The sequence below is a fragment of the Epinephelus moara genome, chromosome 21 (assembly GCF_006386435.1).
Source record: "Epinephelus moara isolate mb chromosome 21, YSFRI_EMoa_1.0, whole genome shotgun sequence".
Classification (NCBI taxonomy): domain Eukaryota; kingdom Metazoa; phylum Chordata; class Actinopteri; order Perciformes; family Serranidae; genus Epinephelus; species Epinephelus moara.
This window is the reverse complement of record NC_065526.1, coordinates 11086179-11111306: the sequence shown is the minus strand read 5'-3', so window position 1 is coordinate 11111306 and position 25128 is coordinate 11086179. Positions and strand designations below refer to the sequence as shown.

Here is a 25128-nt window from a genome sequence, read left to right as displayed (position 1 = left end):
TCGCAAATTCAATGAAAGTCCGCAATATTTGCAGGGGCTTGCAATTTTTCAACCGGAAGTTGTCGCGCATCAGACGCGTCATCAAATCCCGCTAATGGCATTGCAGTATGGAGAAACGCTCTGTATTGACATAAGAATTTGCACTGTTTAAATGCATACAAGATGTGTTTAGCCTAAAAGCCTACAACGGTTTGTAACACCCTAATACATGTCTGAGATAAAAGAACAACTAAAGTGAATATGTGTTGAATTTATTAAAATGTTATGTTTACACAAGATGTAGCTTACATGTTGTTTTACAGTCACATTATCTGGTTTGAGAGCTACAATATTCACTCAGGAAGCTAATTAAACAAAACTAAAGAAGAGAATTATAAAAACATTTTCAGCTATTTTTGTAATATTCAGTATGATTATTATAACATTATTACATGATTGAGATTACATGACTTTTTTTGGAGGTAGTAGTTAAAAAATATCACATAAAAATGCCCCAATTTTTAATCGTAATTTCTGACAAAATTGGCCGCAAATTCAAGTTTTTTTTGCCGCGAGATCCTGGAGGGACTGAATAGGCTATATGGTGCTTGTTAAGTTTGCTAGTTAACAACATGTCGGGCAGGAAATCCAAAGTGTGGGATCATTTTGAGAAGGTGAATGACGAACCAAAGGTGATATGTAAACTCATCTTCATTGGTCGACTACAAACATGACGTATCATCTGAAACATGGAAGTAGCTACATGCCCATTAGCCCACAGCGTCATTAACAGGCGGCTCGCTCAGTGTGTGACGTGCACTTGTAGATAAAATATAGGCCTATATTAATGAAGGTTCATTAGTACGGTTTTGTATTTCCCTGTAATGTAGCACAGTGTTAACAATGTTACTGATACTATTCTTTCTCACATCTTCAACTCAAAACTATTGCGTTGCTCCGCTCAAAATATGTTATTTAATAATCAAATTAATATCGTAAACATGCGGGTGATAAGTCGACTAATGGCCCTAAATGACGACTATTGGTCGACGAGGAAAATTCTTAGTCGGGGGCAGGCCTAATAACTTTTAGTCTTAAAGGTCTAGTTGCGGGATTTAGTGGCATCTAAAGGTGAGATTGTAGATCTGATCATGATTCTTAGTTTCAGGTGATTAGAATCTAATAAAAACAGTTATGAATATTATATACAATTTCTGTCAACAGATGCCCCTAAATTCTACACACTGGGGCATGAGTTAAAAGTTTCCTAGATTTTTTAAAAGTAAGATCAACTTGTCAGATTTTACAGAGACATTATAAAAATCCACAGTTTGATTACAGTAGCAGAAAATAAATGCAGAAAATTGACACACCATCTTGCCAAGCCCTTATTTCTGATGCAAACTGGCTATTACATGTGCACCCCCCACCAAAAAATAAACACACTTTATATGGCTGCTCTGTGCATTACTCACACTGTCAACGCACACAGATGTACACACAGCAGAAAGAGCCTCCCTCTCTCTGCTGGCCGCTGATAAACCTGCATCCGAAGGAACCGACAGAAGGGATTTTTGCATGCCCATCTGCAGCGCAGCTCTAAACCAACCACGTGGAATCTTCCCCAAACCTCCTGGACTGTCAAAAGGCCTTCTGCTGCCTAATGACCGTTATGAACTTCAATGCAGGCAAGCAGGGGCTCCCTACCAGATACCAGAAATAACCTGCACAGTTTGTGAGGCCAGCAACAACAGCATGTTTTGTTACATCACATATTTTGGCCTGTACGCATTGCTGTTTGTGGCCTTGTGTGTATCTTTAAGGTCTAACTGCAGTGGAAGGTTGCAACTAGGGGACACCAAAATTAGACCTACACTATATTTGGCTACACTATATATCGCTATGACAACTAAAATGCTGCGGATGGTGGTGTTATTAGTTTATGCTCGCTCGCTCGCTCGCTCTGCACACTACATCTCCTACTTCAACTTGCTACGCCTTCAGATGTTCTCAGCGCGAAGCCTCAACACCACACACATCTCATGCACACATGCATTCATGTATGTAATGCACCGTGTCAAATTCAAACGCCCACAAACACACACACACTTGTTGTGAAAAGGGCTTTCATATGTTGTCACACAGAGAAAACTTTGTACAACATGGATTTAATTACTTCCCTGTCAGATAGCGTCCAGAACAACACGAGCATCTACTTTAACTAAACATCTCTGGGTCAGTGGTGTGTAAAAAGAGGGAGACAGCAATACAGCAGTGGAGGAGAGAAGGGCAGGAATGATCACACAAACAGGGAGCAGAGAGGGGATGTAACAAATAAGATGTTTCATCCAACATTTGCTTCTCCGTGGTGGAAACAGGGGATTTGCTGCGGGCTTGGAGGAGGCTTTACTGCTAACATCCTCCACCTGTTTTTAGAGGGAGCTACAAGAACGAGCAAATCCTCTTGTTACAAACCAAAATAAACACATTTTAGAGGCCATGCACCTTGCATCACTCCTGCATCAGTACCGCAACATTTTTAGTATCAGTTCCTCTCTCTGGGAAACAGAAGCAGCAGTGAAACGAGCGTGGGAAAAAACTTCTTTGCTGGTTGCATCTGTGACTGTAAGAAAGAAAGAGTTGAGATGATTGAGATGAAAAAATGCAATAGAATATTAAAATTAATCTTCTCAGTTAATGGAGAGAAAAAAATCTTTTGTGAGCGCCGAACCAGTTAGCACAATGAAGTCTTGTTTGGCACTGGGAACAGATTGAAGTTGGCCATTTCAATGTTGTTATGGAAACGAGATGAGATTGTGTGACAAGCAGACACTTATCACATTTAGCTGCTCCGCATCCAATCTGCCGAGATTCTGCTAATTGCCTCTTTTCTGTGAACTGACCCGCTTGCCCCAGTTTTCCCTCACATTCACTCTCTAATTCTGCCTTTTTGTTTTTGTTCTTTCATTTCTTCTGTCTAACTCCATCCCCTTCCCCATCATCCCCTCTGTCTCTCCGTCTCTCGCTCTCTGTCTCTTGATCCTGACACTGTAGGCGATGATGTCACCTACTCCAGTGTGAGGTGAAAGCTACTATTTTGCTCCTGCGGTCTGGGTTAAGAGCCAACTCACTGAGATAAGAGCGCATTGTTTACTTAGCCCAGCCTTGTTACTACTCCCACACACACACACACACACACACACACACACACACGGAGAGCACGGCTCTGCTCAGCTTTAGCGTGACACTTTCCAGAATGTACTGTACGGTCACAGACAGTTATTGAGAACTGTATGGTGCGCAGTCAGAGTCTTAAACTAATCCTGGTGGTTTTGAATAAGCTTGTAGGAGACATTAAAGATCAAACTCAGCTTTGATACAGTGAGACACTGTGCTGTAGATGCACAGAATGTATCAGGTGATTTATTGAGCTGTGCAGAGTTACCTTATCCATAATGTCATCTACACATTAAATTGTTTTTTATCTATTTCTGTATCACGATAATATCAGAATCTACTCAATAAATGTGGGATAGCAATTCACACGCAATTTGTTTGAGCAGATTTCATTTCACGTCTAGAGTAAAGAGTTAAACTAAAACTTATTACACCTAAACAGTCAAACAAAGTGAATGATATTAACTCTTGGCCCCAGAACCCTCCAGCTGAGAGGCAACAGTGCAAACCACTGCACCACCTTGCCGCTCAGTGACTACGCTGATCATGTCAATTTTTTTAAATGACCAATTAATTGTCCACACCATGATCGACTAAATACTTCATGTCTTCTGAGTAACAGCGGCCAAAGAGAAGTATACATTGTTTGAACGCAGCTCAACTCATCAGCTGGGTGCTGATACATGCGGACATTGCAGGGCAGGGATTTTAAGATATTTTTCATGTTGCAGTTGTTACTGTTAACAAATATTTAGAGTAGGTACAACTTACAAATTATTGTTATTTCAATTGCTGACTAATATACTACCCACCCTCAAAAATCCTTTTTTTCAGTGGAAGGGACACGTCCCCCTTCAGTATTCACAACATGTGCATCTGTCCCCCCAAATGAAAAAATGAAAGTAGCAGAGGACTTTAAGTCTGATAAAATTAAAGACATTTAAACCGTAAACTGATGCAGAAGAAACACAGATTGTTACGTTAAAAAATAAACCACCAAAATGCAGGAAATTAAAGGAGCTATATGTAAGAAATCTAAATCAAATAGTTGTAAAATCCTCCTAATATGTCACAGAGACTAAGGAATAATGTTCATATAACATACTGATCTCACCGACAACAATAGCACAGCCAGAATATTCGCATTTCCGGTTTGCAAATCATGTTTATGTTTTGAATTTGTGTTTTGGCCTGTTGCGCCACCCACCGCCGTCTACCAGTCACGCAGTCAGTAGAGTCTCAGCATCAGTTACAGTTACGACTGAGCTGCAATGGCTGACGGTGCGACTAAACCCAAACAACCTCGTTATGATTCCCAAAAACGCCAAGACAAAACTCGAGGCAAAGCAAGGGTCTATATAGGAGATGCTTTTGAACGGTGGAGACGGTTGAAAGCGGAGAAGAATTTGAAATCGGATGTCGAAGTGGCTACTCTTCTCTTCGACAGGTAAGCTTTAGCCAAAGTTGGCTAACTGGCATCATAGCTAGACGTGGATGGACATGTCGAATACTTTCAACTGTTATTCATTTTCGATCATACATTGTAGCCCATGTGCAGGTGGGTCATCGACCCGACTGATTTTTTTTGAGAAACAAACGTTAGCAGCACGGCAAGCAGCATTAGCAGTGTCCCGGTACATAGCATTAGCAGCCGGCTCCTCCTCAGCTGTATCCCGGCAGCAGCGTTAGCAGCCGAGAAGCCGGACTTGCTCGAACGGTCCGCTGGATAATCGAAGATCAAGGACGCGGTGACGCGGTCCTGCCATGGCAGCCGCCCATGGACAAACAAATCAGTCTCCAGCATGCCGCTGTCCAGCAACCTCGAATCTGTAGGGGAGGGGGGGCGGACACGACTCGCGGCAGTATTTTGAATTTGAGTGCAGTAACCGTTTTGGCCACATTCTTACATACAGCGCCTTTAAGTGATAACTGCAGTGTCCCTCCAAATGCTGAACGAAAACCTACACTCAAGGTACACTGCACTGCAGCATCACCTATGCTCCCACATTTGCTACCCAACTCCTTGAACCCACTCTTTATGGACAGATTATGACAAAAACAGCTGACACCGATGTTCAGCACCACATTTTTGGTCCACTTCATTGTGAGAATCTTGTATTTTTTTCTCTTATCTCTGTCTTACTTGTATGATTATTATGGTTAATATCTTATTTCCGGGTAGGGTAATATTGTTGCGACAGGTTATCTTATTTGGATTTACTGGTCATTTTATGATGTGATGGAATGATTTCTATTTCTAGTGTAGTTACACCAGAAAGAAAAGTTACCAGGTGAGAGCGTTTGGTTTTTATGCCCCTTAACTGTGCAACTCAGTACCTCTGGATATTAGAGACGCAAGCTCTCTCTGTATTTTTAAAAGGTGATCTTTTTAATGTAGCTTTTAATTTGGGGTGATGTTGTATCCCGAGTTACTAAGTTTTAATCTTTTTTTGCATTATTTATTATCCCTGGCATTTATTCTATTTTATTTTATTCAATAGACTCTTATTTGTTGATTTTTAATATTTTATTTTTGTAATTTTTAGTGTTGCATTTTTTATGTTGTTCATTCATTTTTTATTAATTATTTTTTGGTCTGTGTTGTTTCAGTGTTGCTGTGTGAGGCAGGTTTTTTTTTAACGGTGCTATAGAAAATAAAGCTGAGGTGGAATTGGGGCACCATGTGTAATTTGGTTTTAAACCAACATGCCCAACTAAAAAAGCTTTTGATATAACTTATTGTGTGCCTAAAAACATTATCTTTTCTTTATTTTTGTATCTGTCATAACCACACCAAACATCTCATCTTTCTCTTCAAATCACATTTGCAAGCATTTAAATTAAACTCCAAAGAATCTGAACTGTCCCAGATCCGTGTTTGCAACAGTCACGATTAATTGGGGTAGCCTATAATTATATAGAGTTGTCAGTAAATGTGCATCTGCATCACACACCATCCCACTCATCACCTGTCACTGCACATATACCTTCACTGTCTCCATCAGGGCTCTTCTAACTCATGTAGTCTTGTCTTTTTCTATCATGTTCTAACATATGAGATTGTGTTGTCATTCATATTCAGTTACTGTTTATCTTTCTCTCACATTCAGGCAGGTTTTCACAGCATAATCTGGGCAGAGGAGAGAAAATTAAACTCAAACTAAATACACCCCCTCCTTTTTCCTCACTTTACTTTCTCACACAGTCTCCACCATCTCAGTCTACGTACCGGTACTTCATGCCAGTGAGCTTGGCGGTGGACTCCTTGAGGTTGTGGTGGTAGCGGTGTGTGAAGGAGCCCAAGCTGCGAGCTATCAAGGCCACGGTGCGGAAGCGGGCACGGGCTTGGCTGGCTGTGTTGGGGCTGGTGGCGTTCTGCTTGCTGTGCTCGCCGTTACGCGGGGCCTTCAGCCCGTGGTCCGTACATGCAAAGGACACCTGCATGGCTGTTGGCAAAGGCCACTAGAGCTGCTCCAAGACAGACAAGGCTTTGTTTGTGTCCTTAAAGTCCTTAACAGTCTTTTTTTGTCCCCCTGTCCGTTGAAGTTAGATTTTGTTCTTGTTGTTCTTACGTGAAGTTAAAAGTCAGCGGTCCAGGCCAGCTCTGCCTGCTGTTGCTGAATCTCATATGGAAATCACAGGCAGGAATGATGGGAGCATGAGATCTCAAGAATCTCAAGCTGATGTTGCGTCAAGATCGGACATAACAGCAGTGCAGTCCTGGCCAGTGTGTGAGGTGTCGAAACGGGGCTCCTGTGCCGGTCACCTGAGTATAGGAGAGAGGGTGGAGATGGAGGGGGGAAGGATGAAGGAGAAGAGGCACTGAGTGAGATGCTGAAAGAGTCGCCCAACTGGGAAGAGCACTTGAGAGCGTGTGTGTTGCAGAGGGTTAGAGGGGTGAGGGTTAAAGGTGTCAGGATACGAGGAAAATATCCAGCTAAACCAGACAGGAGAGAAAAACCTGTGAAATCTCTCTGTATTTTCTTTTCCCGTGCCATTTCCTCCAGTTTAACATCTTCTGCTCACATCTCTACGCTGCTTTGACGTGGCAATATGAAGAATGAGAGCAATTCTGCCCTAGTTTTTCTTGCCTGTCTATCTCATTTTTCCCTCTCTGTGTCTGTCCTGTTTTCCTCACCTCATCCTACAGAAACTATTGTTCACATCTCGTTTCCAACAAAAATTTCGCCTCTTGCTTACATCTGATTCTGTTTACAAAGTCTGCCTCTAATTCCTTTTTTTAATGTATTTCTCTTTAGGGTGTCTCGGAGGCTTTGTCGGGCAGTGAGGAGTTGTGGGTGTCTGGGGAGCCTTTCTCGCCCTCCGGCCACAGCTAAGCCTTTCAGTCAAACACCTGGAGTGAGGAGAGTAACACTGTACCACCACACTGTGCTTTCGATACATGCACACACACACGTAATCACAGACACCCTCCAACTCCAGTCACACATCTTAAAAATAAGGTCATGCTCTCACAGAAAAGCAAACGCTTGCAAATTAACAACTGCATTCGCTTCCACTTAAAACGCAGACAAATCTTTACTGACACAAGTGTTCTTACACACAGTGAGTTGCCAGCGCTCTCTGAGAAACAAGGATGGGAATCTTGATTGACGCGTGCCCTCCTGCAACTTTGAGAGGAATCGTTGTTACACAGCAAGCCGAGGCCCCGCAAAGATCTGCATCCCAGCAGAAGCGGCAACAGCAACAGCAGCAGCAGCGTTTTCCAGCAGCTGTCCTCAGACCCGGCAAAACAGCCTTGTCCCGTCTCCAAAGTCCTCGAGCGAGCAACACCGCTTTTATGGTCCCCGGCTTTGCAGCAAGAATGCTCTGTTTGATAAAGAGACCCTGGAATAGTGACAGACAAGCTGAGAAGAGGAGGAGGAGGAGAGAGCAGGATGCATGGTACCTCACTTCAGGGAAGAAGAGGACAGATGCAGTGAGGAGGCGAGGAGCAGCGCGTGTTGAGCGTAGAGAGAGTGAGCCAGGCGCTGAATGAGGGAGAGAGACAGTGTGTATAGGCTACTGGCTCTGGCTGACTGGCTGAAAGAACTGCAGTGTTTTTCACTATGGCGCCACACATTCACAGAGAGAGGGAGAGAGAGGAAGAGGTATATTCTGAATGGAAGTCAAGGGAGCTGAACTGATGCGAGTCTCCGTGTGTGTGTGTGTTGGTTTACTTCAGGCTGGATGTTAAAGTGGCATATGGTGGTTGATTACAGTAGCCTACACGCTTCACTTCACTGGTGATGACTTGTGAGGCATTTTACTTGCTAAAACCTCTTTCTGTTGTCTGCCATCATAGCGCAGTCCCTCTTTACAGTGCAGTAACATTTATAATCATATAAGATGTATTAATTCATGCTTTGTTCTGTAAAAAAAAAATCACAGGCTATATTTCATTACAGCATCAAAGAAGAACCTAGGGAGACCGACACTGACATCTCAGAGCAGATGTTAAATGGCACAGTGAAATAAAGCATAAACCAGCATTCAGGCAGCGCAGCGTCTTACTTTCCTCCCCCACTGAGCAGTAATGTGACAATGCAGGATTTCACGGTTCATTGAACATCCACGAACCTCGAGGCCAGCTCAGTTTTATTTATATCTTTGTGATTGCATTTGATAACAGCGAAAATCGGTTCGACAGGGCCCCATCATCTTGGATGCCAACATTGCTTTCTGGGTCAGCAGGGGGGTGATTTTTATATATGTCGAGAAACTGTATGTCGTGTGATGAAATTCATCTGAGTGGAGTTTATACCGTTTCTATTTTTTAAGATTATTTTTTGGTTTTGAGTTTATAGCTTCGTTTTTTAACGTTATTTCAAATTTTTGTTGTTGGGTTTTCTTTAAGATTATTTTTTTGTTATCGAGTTTGTTATTGTTTTTTAAGATTTTTTATTTTTTTAGAGGTTATACCTTTTCTTTTTTTTAATTATTTTTATTTTTTGTTATTTTTTCTTAAGATTATTTTTTGTTTTTAAGTTTATAACTTCTTTTTTTAAAGATTTTTTTGTTAGTGGATTTTTTTTTGGTTTTTCTGTTTGCCTCTTTTAAGATTATTTTAATTTTTGTTATTCTTTTTTTTTTAATTATTTTTGTTTTTTAGTTTATACCGTTTCTTTTTAAAGATTATTTTTATTTTTTCTTAAGATTATTTTTTGTTTTTAAGTTTATAACTTTTCTTTTTTTTAAGATTTTTTTTGTTAGTGTTTTTTTAGGTTTTTCTTTTTTTAAAGATTATTTAAATTTTTTGTAAAAAATTTTTTTAACTATTTTTGTTTTTGGGTTTATACCTTTTCCTTTTTTTAAGATTATTTACATTTTTTGTTCGTTTTTTTTTTTGTTTTTTGTTTTTGAGTTTATACCTTTTCTTTTTTTAAAGATTATCTAAATTTTTGTTCTTGTTTTTTTTTTAAAGATTATTTTCTGTTTTTGAGTTTATACCTTTTCTTTTTTTTAAGATTATTTTTGGGGGCTTTTTGCATTTAATGACAGGACAGTTTGTTGCCTAAAAGAGGGAGAGAGAGAGGGGCCAACATGCAGCAAAGGGCCACAGGCTGTAATCAAACCAATGGCCATCCCAGCAAGGACGCTGCCTTTGTACATGGGGAACCCGCTCTACTCACTGAGCAACTGGGCGCCCCAGAGTTTATACCTTTTCTCCTGACTTTTCAAGTGCTTGTAATGCACAGGAACGCTATAAACTTCAATGCAATGTAACACTATTGCAACTTTTAGGTACATGACCTTCAGAGATGAAACAATGCCAACTTACTTACTTTTCGAAGCCCTAGTACTATGTATAAATTAACACCTACATCTCCCATCTCATCTTCAGGCTCAAACCCACTAAGTGTAGAGCTGTTGCTCCAGCTACAAGTGGTACTTGTACATTTTCATATGGGCCACCACTGACACAGAAGCAGATTGAGACAGCGAGCCCCCCGCCCCTCTCAATCTCAGACCAAACTTAGATAAAACTGAAACTAAGCAGTCTTGAACAAATATAAACCAATATTCTGTTGATGCGTTACATATTTCTCGCCTCAAATGTTTTCAGAAACGTGTTTTAGCTTACCTTTTAACTGTAATTACAGATTGTCTGTTTCTATCCGGTCGCCATATTGTTTTCTGTAAGGAGCTTGCATTACCTCGCCCACCACTGGGGCAGTTTATTGGTCTGATGTGAAGCACTGCATTCTGGTAGTTGTAGGTTTTCTACCTCTTGCGCAAACGCAAATGCCACAGCAGTCTTCCTCTGTTTTCTCTGGTCATGTAGCACTGATTTCAAATGTATTTGTGTCCTTCTGCTGCATAGACAGCCTAGTTTTATAAAAATATCTTCTTTCCAGCAGCAAAATTCTTCTTTAACGAGTTTAAAAGACTACCAAGAGTCATATGTTTAAAAAGATATATATATATATATATATATATAAATTAAAACAAAGGAAGATATCCTGACTTTTAGTTCCTATTATGGTTCAAGATCTGGACTATTTAGAAGAACTGTAATGGCCAAAACACACTGGCAGCGAATCAAACAATCAAAACAAATATGCCCCTACTATTTTCAATTTTCGGCACGTCGGTACTACTGGATGCACTGCCCCGTGGCACTTTACGCTACTGTCCTATTTCCAGCCTCACCACATCACTGTGGTAGCGACTTGTCAATTACAAGGTAGCCCTAAAGCATTCCCTACCTTATCATCTGTTTGACTCTTAATGGGAGTTTGTAATTTGCGAAATTATTATCATGCTGTATTTAAGAAGATTTTAAACTAGAAAGTGAGACCATAAACTCATTAGGAAAATGTTTACTGAGATAATAACTCAACCAGTGGAGTCGCCCCCTGCTGACCATTAGAAAGAACAGAGCACCTCTGCATTTGCTTCACTTTTTAGAACCTGAGATAACGCCTTGGTCAAGATCTAAAGATGGTACATTTCCCATAATGCAACTCCATAGAGTCATTTGTGAGCCCTTCTTTGCCTGGTGAATGTCTACGTCTTTCCTCCCCAGACTAGAAAAGCAATGTATCCTCATACAATGGTTCATATGATATCTTACAATAATTCACATACAATGGTTTGTATGGCATCTAACAAATTAGCACTCCACAAATGATGTTGGGTGCTCAGCGTCAAGTTGCTTACTCAACGCCAAGTTATGTAGGTTAAGTTTCGGCAAGTAAAGTTATGACAGTTGGTTGAGGAAAATAAACATGGTGTCGACGTACCTTATAATAACTCAAAGTTCATTTGGTCTCATGGGGTTCTGAACACCAGTCTCCTGGAGGAAAGCCCTGTGTTTGTTTGACCCATCCACCACCCCAACCCCAACCTGCGTCCTTGTGAGGACTCTTGGTCTTTATATGACCTTAGACTCCTTCCTTCTCAGCGCATTGGTCACGTGATTGCAACCTCTACAATTAAGTGGGTTATACACAAATTGATGGCTCATGATTTTGTGGGTTATATATGAATTGTGGTGCATCACTTTTCGTGGGTAGCTCTCTCCTAAAGACTTGAAGTCTCAAACACCCCTGATGACATTATCAGGGTTATTTTGGAAAGCGTCCTCCAGAGCCACCAGAAAACATTACACATCTACACAACTGTTTTCACAAACACAACCTTTTAGAAAAACTAAAACAACAGCTCAGGGTGTTGCCATTTCTCCATCTTCTATAGCCTTTTTGCCTGCTGGTAAACCCTGTTTCGGCTTGATTATATTGTTCTATGACGCTCTGGAGAGGTAACTGCACAGTTGGACAAAGCTGCAAACATTCCTTTAATGTCACCAGCACCTCCAAGGCTACGACTTCCTCCATGCCGATCCCATTTAAAAGTGTGTCAGTCAAAAGCGTCAACTAGAACTGTTACATTCTCGGCTGGAATCCCCAATGGGTGATAACGCTGTTACCCTGAGGCAAACCACCCTGCTTTAATTGCTCCAGTAAGAACCTATAATAGAGTTCTGAAACTCTGTTGCTAAGACACAAACCTCCATACGGAGGTATGCGCATATTGAAATAGATGAGCCACCGTGACACTGCACTGAGGAGACTGATAAATACCTCTGACCTGAACCTGGATTTCCCACAGTGTGGAGCATCTGTCAGCTTGAAAGCAAATCCTGCATCTATGAAGAACAGTGATTTCCTTCACCGACATTAACCACTCTCAGCAACATTAGATTCCACGTCACATAATTACAGTTCACAGTCTGCTACTTGACAAATGAAATTGTTTTGTGTTGCACATTTTACCCTCGTGTTCAAAAAGGCTATTTAATGCCCAGTAGATAGTTTTCCTTATCAGCGCTAACCTCCTGTTGAGTAATGAGACATGATAAGGAGGGAAACCTTTCCAAAGCTGTCTGTGACGTCACTGCTGCAGCAGTCCCAGTCTCTCGCTGCTTGATTAATTTTTTCTCTATGTATCTTCCTCTGCATTCCCCTTTTTTCACTCGCACCTTCTGTCCATCTATTTTCTCCTGCCTCTTATCCTCCTCTCCCATCTCTCCTCTCTAAATCACAATTTAACACGCCACGCTCCCTCATTCCTAGTCCATATTCTTTTCCCTGTGCTGCAGATAATACCCGGTGCACAAGTCATTGTGATTCACAACATGAACGACACCACAGAGGATGAACTGGTTGTTTAATCTGCCTTAATAGGGTGGCACTGACTCTGTGTAGACATAATGGTCACAGTTATTAACCGCTACAAATTTCACTGCGGGCCAGCAAACATGCATGAAATATTGATTAAGAAATGTGACTCTGAATCTGATAGGAAGGGACAATATGAGAAGGATTTGACTGAAAATGCAAGGTCATCATCACCATCCTTCACCAACAGCACCGAAAGCATCAAATTTGTCATCTGCTTATATTGTCATGTCATCCTCATCATCACCCCATGACTACTATTTCCATTATCATCATCTTTTCCACCACCACCATTATGACACTTCCCATTATCACCATCAGCATCATTATTGGGCCAGCTTCTGCCATTACATCATCTCAGTTTGAAACCACTGCATGTGGTGACACTGATGAATGCTGACATCTTTATTGTGGCAGCCCCTACAGAAGCCTAGTGACCTTATGCATCTGCCCAGCAGGCATATAGCCTCATAGCAGGGATATTGAAAGATAGAGGGAAGTGGATGCATGGCTGTTTGTTTGGTGAAGCTCTCAGCGGTTCGTAGTATTGATGAAATGTCTATGTACCTAACTCAAACAGCTCATCCTAAATGCACAGGGAAATGATTGATTTCAATAAAACATTTTAATTAAACACATCTGGGACATCTCATTTTATTCGTGCCATGCAGAGGCAAAGCTATGTACAAATCAACTTCATTAAGGTTATTATTACAGTCATAGATGTGCTTTCCTGCCTAGAGTTAGATAAGAAGATTGATACAACTCTCAGTCTGTACCAGACCCTGAGGAACGCCACTTGCAGTAATACAGTGAAAGAATCCCCTGCAGCTCAAAACGCATTATCTCCTTAGACCACCTTTAAAAGAGACGTCCATAAAACTGTTGACAGGACACCTCAAACTGCAAACAAGGTCAATTATGGCTCTTTTTATTATGAATTTTTGATTCATGGAGGTTTTATATCTGTAAAAGTTTCCTTGGGCTGCAAAAAACATTTTAAAATTCCAATACATCATCACAATGTTAAGTCTATGGGCCGAGCGGGAACTCGCAGGTGGGGGAGAAACACTACTGTGGATATTCAGTATAAGTAGGTCACATACCTATGGGTGTATAAAAAGAACTGGATATAGTGTTGGAGGCAGGGCCCCATTCATTCCTATGAAAGCTGCTCAGTGGTGCATGAAGCCAAAAAAGTTCGACTTCACGGCTGTAAAATTATCCAGATCCCCTCATTATTTGGCCCGTAGCACTTTGCTGCACTTTAAATACTTTCATATTTATTTATTGCATTTTTATCCTCAGTGAATGTCCGGTGTCTTGTGTTTTTATGTTCTTTGTTGAAATGCATCACTTGAGTGTCACAACTAATTTTGTTGTATTCCCACTTGACAATAAAGGCTTTCTAGTTCTAGCTGTCGTTCATAGAGCAAGCGCACTAGAGACTTCTGGTTTAGCCCTTCATTAACTTGAATTGGGATAAAATGATTTAATCATGCAGCTCTTCTAGACATCTTGTATGTTATCGGCTGAATGGATCAAATCCTAAAAGTTACTCAGAGTTTCTAGACCTCTTTCTTTTATCTCCTTGAATACTGTCAGTATGTTGATTTTATTTGTGCGTGTCCGGCTGTCTTCGCTTTGCCTCTGCAGGTAGCATATCTGAGGTTTGCTGAAATGTATAATGCCAAATTTTTTTCCTGGCAACTGGGCTGCAATTTACACTTTGCAAAGAGGTAATTTCATGCTATAGTCAAAGTAGAATCCCTCTTATTTTTCACTTATTATTCCTCACACACACACACACACACACACACACACACACACAATTATATCTGTTATGAGGTAGAATGAGAATTGGGTGTCATATACAATACTGTGAACCCATAAAGAGAAAGAGATAATTGGACTTACTGTGTTAAATTAGTCCAAGTCCAATTATCGATTTCTCCTCCTGGGTTCACAGTATTGTTTATACCAAATACAGCCTCCATCCCACCTCCTGAAAATCATTCAGTCACATTTCAGAGACTGTTGAAAAAAATGCCAGTTTTTTTAAAATGATATATCTTAGCTCACTCTCTTTCTGCTTTGCTATGACAATCAGCTCAAACATTAGCTCTATACTTCATTACTTATTCAAATCCTCAGTCTTCCCGCAGTTCTGAAACCTGCCGAAGCCACTGAAGACATAGCAGCATGTCTAATGGTGGCCTCATGTGCCTTAAACGTCAAGTCTAATTGCGGATGGGAATTAGTGCTGGGTCTCGCTGTGCTAAGAAGGACTCTCCCTTATCAGGAGATGATGAAAGCATTAGGTATTTAACAGGACAGGGAGCCTGCTGAGCAGAGTTAAACTTTAATCCTTACTTTCAGTGGTTTATAAATGACACAAATTGGAGGGAACTGACAAACAGGCTGCTGTTTACCCTGATTTGGCTCAAACAAAACTCACATTTACCCTCGAATAGACCATAAAAAGATGCAGTTCATTCAGCAGAAGCAACTTGATAAGCCAAAAGAATCCAAATGTAAGTAATGTCAAACTTGCATGCTCTAAAACTCTGTCTATAAGCTCTCTATCAGATAATGCAGCATGGTCTGAATCTATGGCATGTATCTACTAAATCTATTCAAATGCTTAAGTGCATGCACCCTTCTTCAGAACGTTATCCTACCTGTACACCATGCTGGCTTTAGGCTGGGTGGATGCCTGAAAAAAATGGCTGTTTACATGAAGAAACTGCTCCAAACTCTGCTGCTCTCGAGGTCTGCTGGCTTCGAAGCTTCCTGGAAGGCAGCTGGTGGGGCTTGAGGGGTGCACCCTGGTTCCAGCCCCCTGCCTCTGCTGGATGGAACTGGGGCAGCGATCCAGCCTCGGCCCCCCTCTCTGCCTGGACACGGGGATCTCACTGCAGGCTGCCTTGAGATACATGTTTGGATCAACTTTGTCTCCCACAGGCTGATGGAACACTTTCTTTAGTTAGCAAATCCTTTTCAATATAGAGTCATCCTGTGGAGAGAATGTGGCCTAAAAACATCTCCATGTAAGTACAATGCAATGCTGGTCATGCGGTGCCATGGAGGATATCCGTATTTGTTTGCTCAACAGTTTTTGTAAAGACTAGGGCCAACAGAGTGATTTAGAGGAATACCCTGACACAACTTACACAGATATATCAAACAAAGTACACATGTGAAGATACAAAGCAGACACAGCCGGACAAACACACGCAAAAATAAAATCAACATACTGACAGTATCAAAGGAGATAAAAGAGAGGGGGGCAGAAACTCTGTGTGCCATACCTGTGATGTCAACTTTATTCTTAGATGATTGACAAATTAAAAGACAAAGGCAGCTTTTCTGTGAGCTCCTGGTGGCTCCAGTGAGAGAAGCCTGTTTGTCTGTGAGGCAAGCCGAACAAAGCCGGAGGGATATTTCTGTCTACGTGTTCTTGTCAGACATATTTTCTCAATGCATCTGTTGTATACACAGCAAGATCCGGTCCACCTAGTTTTCTCTGGGAACATTTCCTTAAGGCAAATCTTTTCATAAATCATTTCCTTAAATGATAACAGAAACCGGAATGGTGCCCTGTATGTGAACAGGATGTTTATTCACTGTGACATATGTATGTCTTCACATACGAAAAGAAACCACACCACAAGTATGGCTATGTTATTGGGAGTTGTGCAATGTATTGTATTTTTACATATCCCCAGGCAGACTTTTCTCACAAACTGCTCGTATGTTTTCCTACGAAAAGTAATGCACCCAAATTCATACATATCTAACGTATTTTGGAAGGCTGCATGAACGTCACCAATGGAAGCAGCAAGGAAGCAGTCCCGAGCGGTCTTGTAAGGAGGCAGGTTGGGGTGGTGGATGGGTCACAAAAACCGAGTCATGTGTTCGGAACCGTGTAAACTTCGAGCAAACGTTGAGTCATTTTAAGGTATGTTCTTGCCACATTTCTTTTCCTAAACCTAACCACAGTAAATGTACTTGCCGAAACCAAACATTCGTAACTTTACGTTACTTACTTAAGTGTACGTTAACGACATTACCCCATTTGTAGGGTGCTACTGATATCATGTTCTATGAGAGTATGTTGCCCCAGTACTAAAAGTTTTTGTACACTGGGCATCCAAGAGATGTGTTGGGTGAGGATGTAAATAACAACATCTTATCTGCACATGCCATACTTGGCAGTGACACAACATTAACAGTGTTTGGAGTCTGGAAAGAGAAATGTCTTGTTTGAAAACAGTTCTCTTTTTGAAGCTTGGTGGCTCAGGATCCTGGTCTCACTCTGAAGTTGTCAAAGTCTGGTGCTTGGGCAGTGACTTGTGGTGTCAGACACTGATGAAAAAAGCCGTCCTGGCTGTGCCAAGGGGAAATGCAGTGAGACAAGAACGAAAATTAAGGCGGCGAAAGTCTGAATAGGACAGGAGGGAGGGGCAGTGGATGTGTCCAACAAACACCTTCACCCAGAAGAGCAGTGTTTGCATCCCGTATGATTATAAAACCAAACCCTATTCATAGGCACAGGACCCTTCTGTGTGGAAAATTTGTGCGGGTTTTCTTAAAAACATGTTGACCTGGAATGGTCCAAGTTGGTATCCAGGGTCTGAACAGTGGCTACCCCCTGCTAACTAACACTCTAAGGACTACCATTCAGGATGGTTTAAATGCATCGAACGAATTTCCGCATGGGGATCCATAATAGATAAAAGGAAACAATCATTCAGAGTACAGGCCAGCATTTTTCAAAAACAATCTGTAACAAGGATGAACTTAATGCTGCAGGTGAAAGGGCAATAATATTGATCTACAAAGGTGGAGAGTCTCTCAATGAGAAACACTGAAACATTTCTATGGTAAGCTGACTGACAGCAAAACAGCTGTCCACCGTCACAACTTGCCACCAAACATCTTTGTCTGTCATGTTTCATATCTTCAGTGTGTACCATCAGGTTCAGGAATGGATGGGAAACTCACTACTACTGGAGGCATGGAGCTGGAGGATCCAAGACTCATGCCTCAATCTCATCCATTCCCACCAGAACCTTGCTCCTCAGTCCTTGTTGGAGTATGTGCACTGCTATTGCAAGTAAGGTTGCAGCACTATGCCCCGGAAATTTTGTCAAGGCGTGTGCACGAATACGCCAGCACAACATCTTGACAAGGACATGGAGTGAAGATCACATGTAGGCCTACAGTCAAGGCAAGTTTCAAGCTTGGTCTCACTTAAGTGCAGATATGCATCATGGGTTTCTTGGAAAAATACATTACTAAGACAAATTTGTATGTGCAGAAAATTCAGTGATCACATAGCTAATTTGATTAACTTTGTTTGGATTCCAAAAGAGGTCATTTTGAGGTAAGGGCACCCCAAAATGTACATATACAATACATTTAGAACAGGTCTTATCTGATGTTTATATGTAAAGAACACCATAGAAAACCAATGTATAGAAATAAATGATATGAAAATAGTATGTTCAGAGGCGGAGGTATGCATGTTTTTGTGTGATGCTGTAAAAGCCTAAAGCATAAAAGCCCCAAACTTTGACCCCTTACTTTACCTTGATCCCCTAACTATATAATGGCATACTTCCAATATGATACTTGAATGTCCCAAGGAATCACCATAAAATCCTAAATGAATACTTTTGCAATTTTCCTCCACCTAGTTTGCACTGGGAACATTTCCTTAACTCAAATCTTTTCGAAAATCATTTCCTGAAATGATAACAGAAACAGGAATGGTGCCAGGTATGTGACAGGCAGAACTTGACACAGTGACCCAGAACATCAGAAACCAATGCACCCAGTGGACCTTGCATGTCGTATGTGGACGCTGAAAGTCCATGACCAAACAATACATGACGAGGTCAGAGTGAGAATGTGTTGCATGTCACATGGCAGATCACAGTCACACGTCGCGTCACAAAAGTCACTAGCATTGTATGCTACACACACTGGCATACTATGATACGTTGTTAAAAGAAGTCAACGTTGACTTTGGGCGACAAGCACCGGTCTCGTGGGTGAAAGTCCTGTGCTTGTTTACCCATCCACCACCCCTCTCACCCACTCTTGACTCTTTTCATTTCTATAAACATTACATCGACTTTGTCGCATTTTATACCACGTCACCTCACTTTCTCCTTTGCTCCTATAATAATTACTATGGCCACTGGAGCTGCTTGCATAGTTGACCTATTGGTTGACCTATTTCTCTCGGTGAGAGTGGCCTGGTTTCAGCATGCCACAGGTAATACAGATTTTAGAAACAACTAGATACTAGACGTCAAGATGGCCTCTATTCATTCCAATGGACTTGCTCAGCTGGTGCATACACCACTTCCGGGTTCACGTCAGCGGTTTTGTGGCCCACTGAATATGTGAAGTAGTGTTTGGCCCTGTTTGCGAGTTCCCACACAGGTGGTAGACTTAACATTGGGATGACGCCACAGATTTTTAAATCACCTCTCTCTGCTAGAGAAAAGTTTTACAAATATACAACAACCATGGCTCAAAAATTCAGAATAGCAAGACTCATATTTGACTTTGTTTGCAGTTCGAGGTGTCCTGTCAACAGTTTTACATGTGCAACACTTGATTTCTTTTGACTCTTTACTGTCCAGAAAGGCCTCACAGATCTGCAAGGTTTAATCATCGCGAAATATAAAATAAAGCCTTTCTACATTATCTGCTAGACACATTTCTTATTGACTGATTATGACACACATTGCTTTCACTTATTTCATGCTGCTGTTTTTATTTAACCAAATATCTTATTTGTCTGAGCTCTTTGTTCCCCTTCCTTAATTTTATTTTTTAAATCATAAAATTCTAAATAGCTTGCAAACAACTTTCTAAGACCAGATTTTATGGCTATAATTTTAAATAGTAAAATGTTTTTTTATTTACCTTAGACCCACTCATTGTTTGGCAACTTGTACTGGAAATGCGGTTACTATTATTTGTCTGCATGAGTTGATGGTGAGGGAGTGATAGAGGCAATTTATAGTGATCCCGAAATGTTAAAATAAAAAGAGCATGTACATACATATGAAGCTATGGGAACCCTCATCTCTCTTGGTCAGTTGTACCTGCCTGCCCTCTTGTGAACAGAGACAATACAGCAGCCAGATTCAGTTTTACTGAACCATACGGCATCCAGCCTGTGGAGTGTTAGTGAGTTACATTTGTACATTTTGTACTTTGCTCATCCAGAAAAGGAACACACAGCCATGCAGAAACAGTTAGAAAGAGGGAAAGGGATGCATGTACAGATACAAACACACAAACTGACCAACCAACAGGAACACACATCATTCATTCACAGGCCCAAGTGTACGAGCATAATATAGGCTGAAAATGGAGATAAGATGTTGGAGGAATGTGTGGGAGCTGAGAGCACCTCTGTGTGTCTGCCGTGTCTTCCCACTCAGTGCGCAGTGTGAGAGGCAGACGAAGAGCATTTAGTCTATTTCAGTCCGTGGATATGAGAGGTCTTTTCTTCACTGTTCCCTCCAAGACCATGGTGACTCACCCACACTTGTACACAATCTGACTCCTGCAGGCAGCAAGGCAACGCTTCTAGAAAAATCAGACCCTCAAAGTGGAAGGCCACTGCAGTCAGTCACATGCAAAAACCTTCACTTACTCTCAAAGGCAGAAATTAAATTGTTGCTGTTGACTGTAGTTAACATGTATCTGTATTTATGTGCAGGCTTACGATTTTCCTTGTTGTTTTGTGTTTGTGACTCAACCTAGTCTTCAAGATATCATAAATACAACCATGATATTGGGAAAACTGTTAAGGCTTAGTAGACGTAAAGCAAATAATATCCTCTTTGGCCTCCTAGGCCTCCTAAACAGGCCTACTGGGGACAGGCCCAGGGGCCCACAGAGTAAGATGATGGTGATTTTAAATTGTCCGCAGGTGTGAATGGTTGTCTGTCTCTATGTGTCAGCCCTGTGATAGTCTGGTGACCTGTCCAGGGTGTAGCCCACCTCTCACCCAATGTCAGCTGGGATAGGCTGCGGCACCCCCGCGACCCTGTGGTTACAGAAAATGAATGGATGACCAGGAAGAGTGCAAAGAGACTGAAAATAACTACAGAAAGGGTCAGAACAACCAAAATTGACAGATAATTATTTTAGAGTCCCAAACCCACAAAAAGATGCAATATGACTACAAAAAGAAGCAGAACAACAACACCAAAAAGGCTAAAAGGCTAAAGTGGGTGTGTTTTGCTCCCATGCAGGAGAGGTGGAGGGGCCTTCCGCATATCTGTGCCCAGTGCCCCATGGTCTGATAATACCCCACTGACTGCGATTATTCGACAGCTTTAGTTAATAGTTACTTTACAAATCAAGATTTTACATACTAAACATACAAAGAGAAACATGATGTTTTGTTTTAAATTATACGGCTTGACCATTTTCAATAGAGGACTTTTGTAACTCTTGTAACAGATTATTTTTATAGTGCAGCACAGTTACTTTTGTTTAAGTGAAGGACCTGAATATTTCCTCCACCACTGTTTTGACGTCAAGGATCATGATTGCAAAAGATATCGATACAGTTCCCAGGAGAGGCTGATGACAGCTTGAGAAACAGGTCTTCATTTTATGGTCAGTGCAAGGGTATTTCCTCCTTAACATGGTATAAAAAGCGAATACCTTGTCACGTAAAACATAACCGCTCATCACCTATTCAAGACAAACATAAGAGAAGATGAAGACCTCAGTGGCTACGTTGGCTTTATGCCTCCTCTACCTGCCTGTGACCGAGGCTCTCAGCACTGGTCAAGCATATTTCAGTGACCAGAGAGTTCAAGACCTGGAGAACAGAATGGCTGACGCTGAAAGACACCTTGAGCTTCTGAAGCAAGAGAACGCAGGTAAGAATTTTTTTTTCCTTTTCTCACGTTCATGTCATGTTTCAACAGTGTTGCTGTCATCTGGTAATTCAGAAAATGCAAATGCTTTTTAGTCTTCAAAAGTAAAAGATAAATCTTGAACAAAGGTTTTGCTATGAAGCCAAAGTCTCTGAAAGAGTGATATGCAGGGGCGTAGCACTGAATTCTGGGCTTATATGCATTTGTGGTTTCTGTGGGCCCCCCACCTTTACTCTCTTGTGTCTCTCCATGTCTCAAAGTCAGTTTCTTTTCTGGAACTGTGGTTTTCCTTTTCTGGGGCAAGACATGACAGTGTATATGTGCTCATGAAGCATAAGCACTCACCCACTCGGCTCTAGCTGTGTATAGATACAAATCCTATTGCAGGGGCAGAACAAGGGGTGAGAGTTGCCTCAGAGAACTTCCACTGTTTTGTGTATACAAAGATCAATCATTCATCATTCTTTCAGTGTTCATTGTTCAGGAGGTATTTACTGGAGGCCAAATTATCCGCAGAGGTCCCCTCTTTTCCAATACAAATGGACCCGCTGATTGAAACTGGTAATTACGCCAAATAAAGCAATTTAATGTTACAAAAGTGTTTTTCCAATGCAGTCTGTCACAGATGGGCTGCTAACTACAATGTCCAACGCAAAAATGCGAATGGCGTATCGAGAGCTAGTGTGTGATTTGTCTATTCTGGGCTACTGTAGATACATGGCAATGCAACATTGGTGGGCTCCATGGACAAGGACCCACTTCCTGTGTAGGTATAAACGGCTCATTCTAAGGTAACAAAAACACACCGGTTCTAATTTTCAGATGATTATACATTAAAAGAATATGCTTATTAAATTATATTCAATTTCTGCCAATATTTCCCCTAAATCATACACCCTGAACATTAAATTCAAAAATCAAAAGCTCTACATTTTTTATAATTTGGTGAAACGTCATACACATTATTGAATGTAAACTACTGGATCAAATAGGACTCTATACCCTCTTTCCTCTTTCTCAGTTGTACCTGCCTGCCCTCTTGTGGACAGAAAGGATATAGCAGCTATATCCAAGAAAACATTCAGTTTAAATCCTCATATTAAGCCTGAAGAGTCTGATGAAGTTAGATTTGTAGATTACTATATGTTTTGTCCAGAAAAGAAACAGAAGCCTTTCAAAAACAATCATGAAGATGAAAGTGGATGTGTGTATGCACACACACACACACACACACACACACACACACACACACACACACACTCATTCACAGGCCCAAGTGTACGAGTATACAGTCTGAAAATGGAGATTAGATGTTGGGTGAATGTGTGGGAGCTGACAGCACCTCTGTGTGTCTGCCATGTCCTCCCACTCAATGTGAGAAGCAGAGCATTTAGTCTATTTCAGTCTGTGGATATGTGAGGTCTTTTCTTCACTGTTCCCTCCAAGACCATAATGACTCATCCACACTTGTACACAGNATTTAGTCTATTTCAGTCTGTGGATATGTGAGGTCTTTTCTTCACTGTTCCCTCCAAGACCATAATGACTCATCCACACTTGTACACAGTCTGACTCCTGCAGGCAGCAAGGCAACGCTTCTAGAAAAATCTGACCCTCAAAGTGGAAGGCCACTGCCGTCAATCACGTGCAAATGCCTTCACTCACCCTCAAAGATCGGCATCTGTCACGTTTTACTGTGGCAAATATGTGTCTGTATCATGCACTGTCTTATCTTTCTTGTGTCCTTCTACATCGTTATTGTTTTATTCTGTTCTTATCTTAGAGCTACCATGAGGTGCCACCATTAAAGTAGTAAAAGAATAAATGCTAAAGTTCAGAAAACAATATTAAAAAATTTCCTCTTACTCAAAGTGATAAGTGGTTAGATGGGAAAATGTTTGTTCTGGTCCATCAGAGACGAAGAAAACAGCCTTTTATTTTGTATATTTTAAAGGGTATCTCCTGGATATAAAGCACAGTGGGGAGAGCTGACCAACACAAACACAATATTATAATAACTCCTCATTTTCATGTGATCTCTCAAGGTAAGCGGGTGGCGTTTGGAGCATCTCGCGGCATTGTTGGAACTATTGGACCTTTTAATGCTGCGATCACACTGACCTACAAGAATGTGTTCGCAAACACAGGCTCATACAACCCTGCAACAGGTAAACTTGCCATAATGATGTGTATTCATACATGAATAGATTAATTTGGTAAATAAATACTGTCTGGATACAACTAAAATCAGATTGAACTCTATTGGTTGATCATCCTCAGGTATTTTCACTGCTCCAGTCAGAGGAGTCTATTACTTCAGCTTCTCTGGACATAATGTATCATCTAAACCAATGGGGTTGCGCCTGATGAAAAATGGAGTGCACATGGTTACTGTGTACAACCATGTGGCTGGAAACCGCCCAGAGACAGCAACCAATGGCATGACTCTACAGCTTGAAGTGGGAGACCAGGTGTACATGAGACTCTGGATACACACCTGGATATTTGATAATGGTAATAACCACAGCACCTTCATTGGTCATTTGTTGTTCCCTCTGTGAGATCAATAAAGTTCAAAGACGGCCTTGAGGAGAAGTCAGCCACATGACTCATATATTATTGTTGCAGGTGGTGGTAATGTTACAATACAAAATAAAGATACAAATCAAATAATCAATAGCATGGCATGAACAGTTACTCAAAATATCTCTGTGTGTGTTTAAAGCTTCATTGATCAGTTTTAGGCCTCTAATAGGCAGCAGCCACTCTGTCATCTTCTCTGTTAGCTGTTTGCTGCCGGGCAGATAGTGTGGAGTGGGTTTATCTTTATTGCTGGAAGTGTTAATGATCGTTGCTCAGAAAACTTTAAATAATTCAATCGTTCTTTATTCTTTATTCTGATCCACAAAGTGGTCGCTAGTCTTCTTTGGGTCCATTAATAATGCAAAATGTATGCATGTTAAGAGGAATCCCTGTCATAATTGTGTTCATTGAAAACTGTATATCCATTGATATGAATCATTAAATCATTAAAATCATTGGTGAAATGCAAACAGTCATGTCCTCTTCATTATCATTTGGTATGAGCTAAAATCATGACATACCGTAAGTGTTGCTCAAATGCAAAACCACACTTTGCATTTTCACTTATATATTGCTAATTAATTTGTTTGACATTTTGAGAAATGCACCCATTTGCCTTCTTGGTTGGGAGCCAGAAGTGATGGATCTTAGCTCAAAGCCTGGAAAAAGAAGAAACAGTTAGCTCGGCTCTATCCAACGTCCTAAAACATGAAATAATATAAGTACACGAAGAAGTTACAGCACTTAACTGTAAAACTACACCTTGTCATTTTTACATGTTT

General features: G+C 41.0%; 1 protein-coding gene across 1 annotated transcript in view; it reads right to left on the bottom strand.

The window, feature by feature from the left end:
• Nucleotides 1–7848, bottom strand: part of kcnab1b (potassium voltage-gated channel subfamily A regulatory beta subunit 1b) — a 53283-nt gene extending 45435 nt beyond the window's left edge. Inside the window, exons 1-2 of the mRNA XM_050032579.1 lie at nucleotides 7718–7848; nucleotides 6386–6922 (exon numbers count right to left, since the gene is read on the bottom strand). Of these exons, the coding sequence (XP_049888536.1) occupies nucleotides 6386–6600 (215 nt within the window). The 5' untranslated portion in view covers nucleotides 6601–6922; nucleotides 7718–7848. The remainder of the gene's footprint in view (nucleotides 1–6385; nucleotides 6923–7717) is intronic.
• Between the last annotated feature and the right edge of the window lie 17280 nt (nucleotides 7849–25128).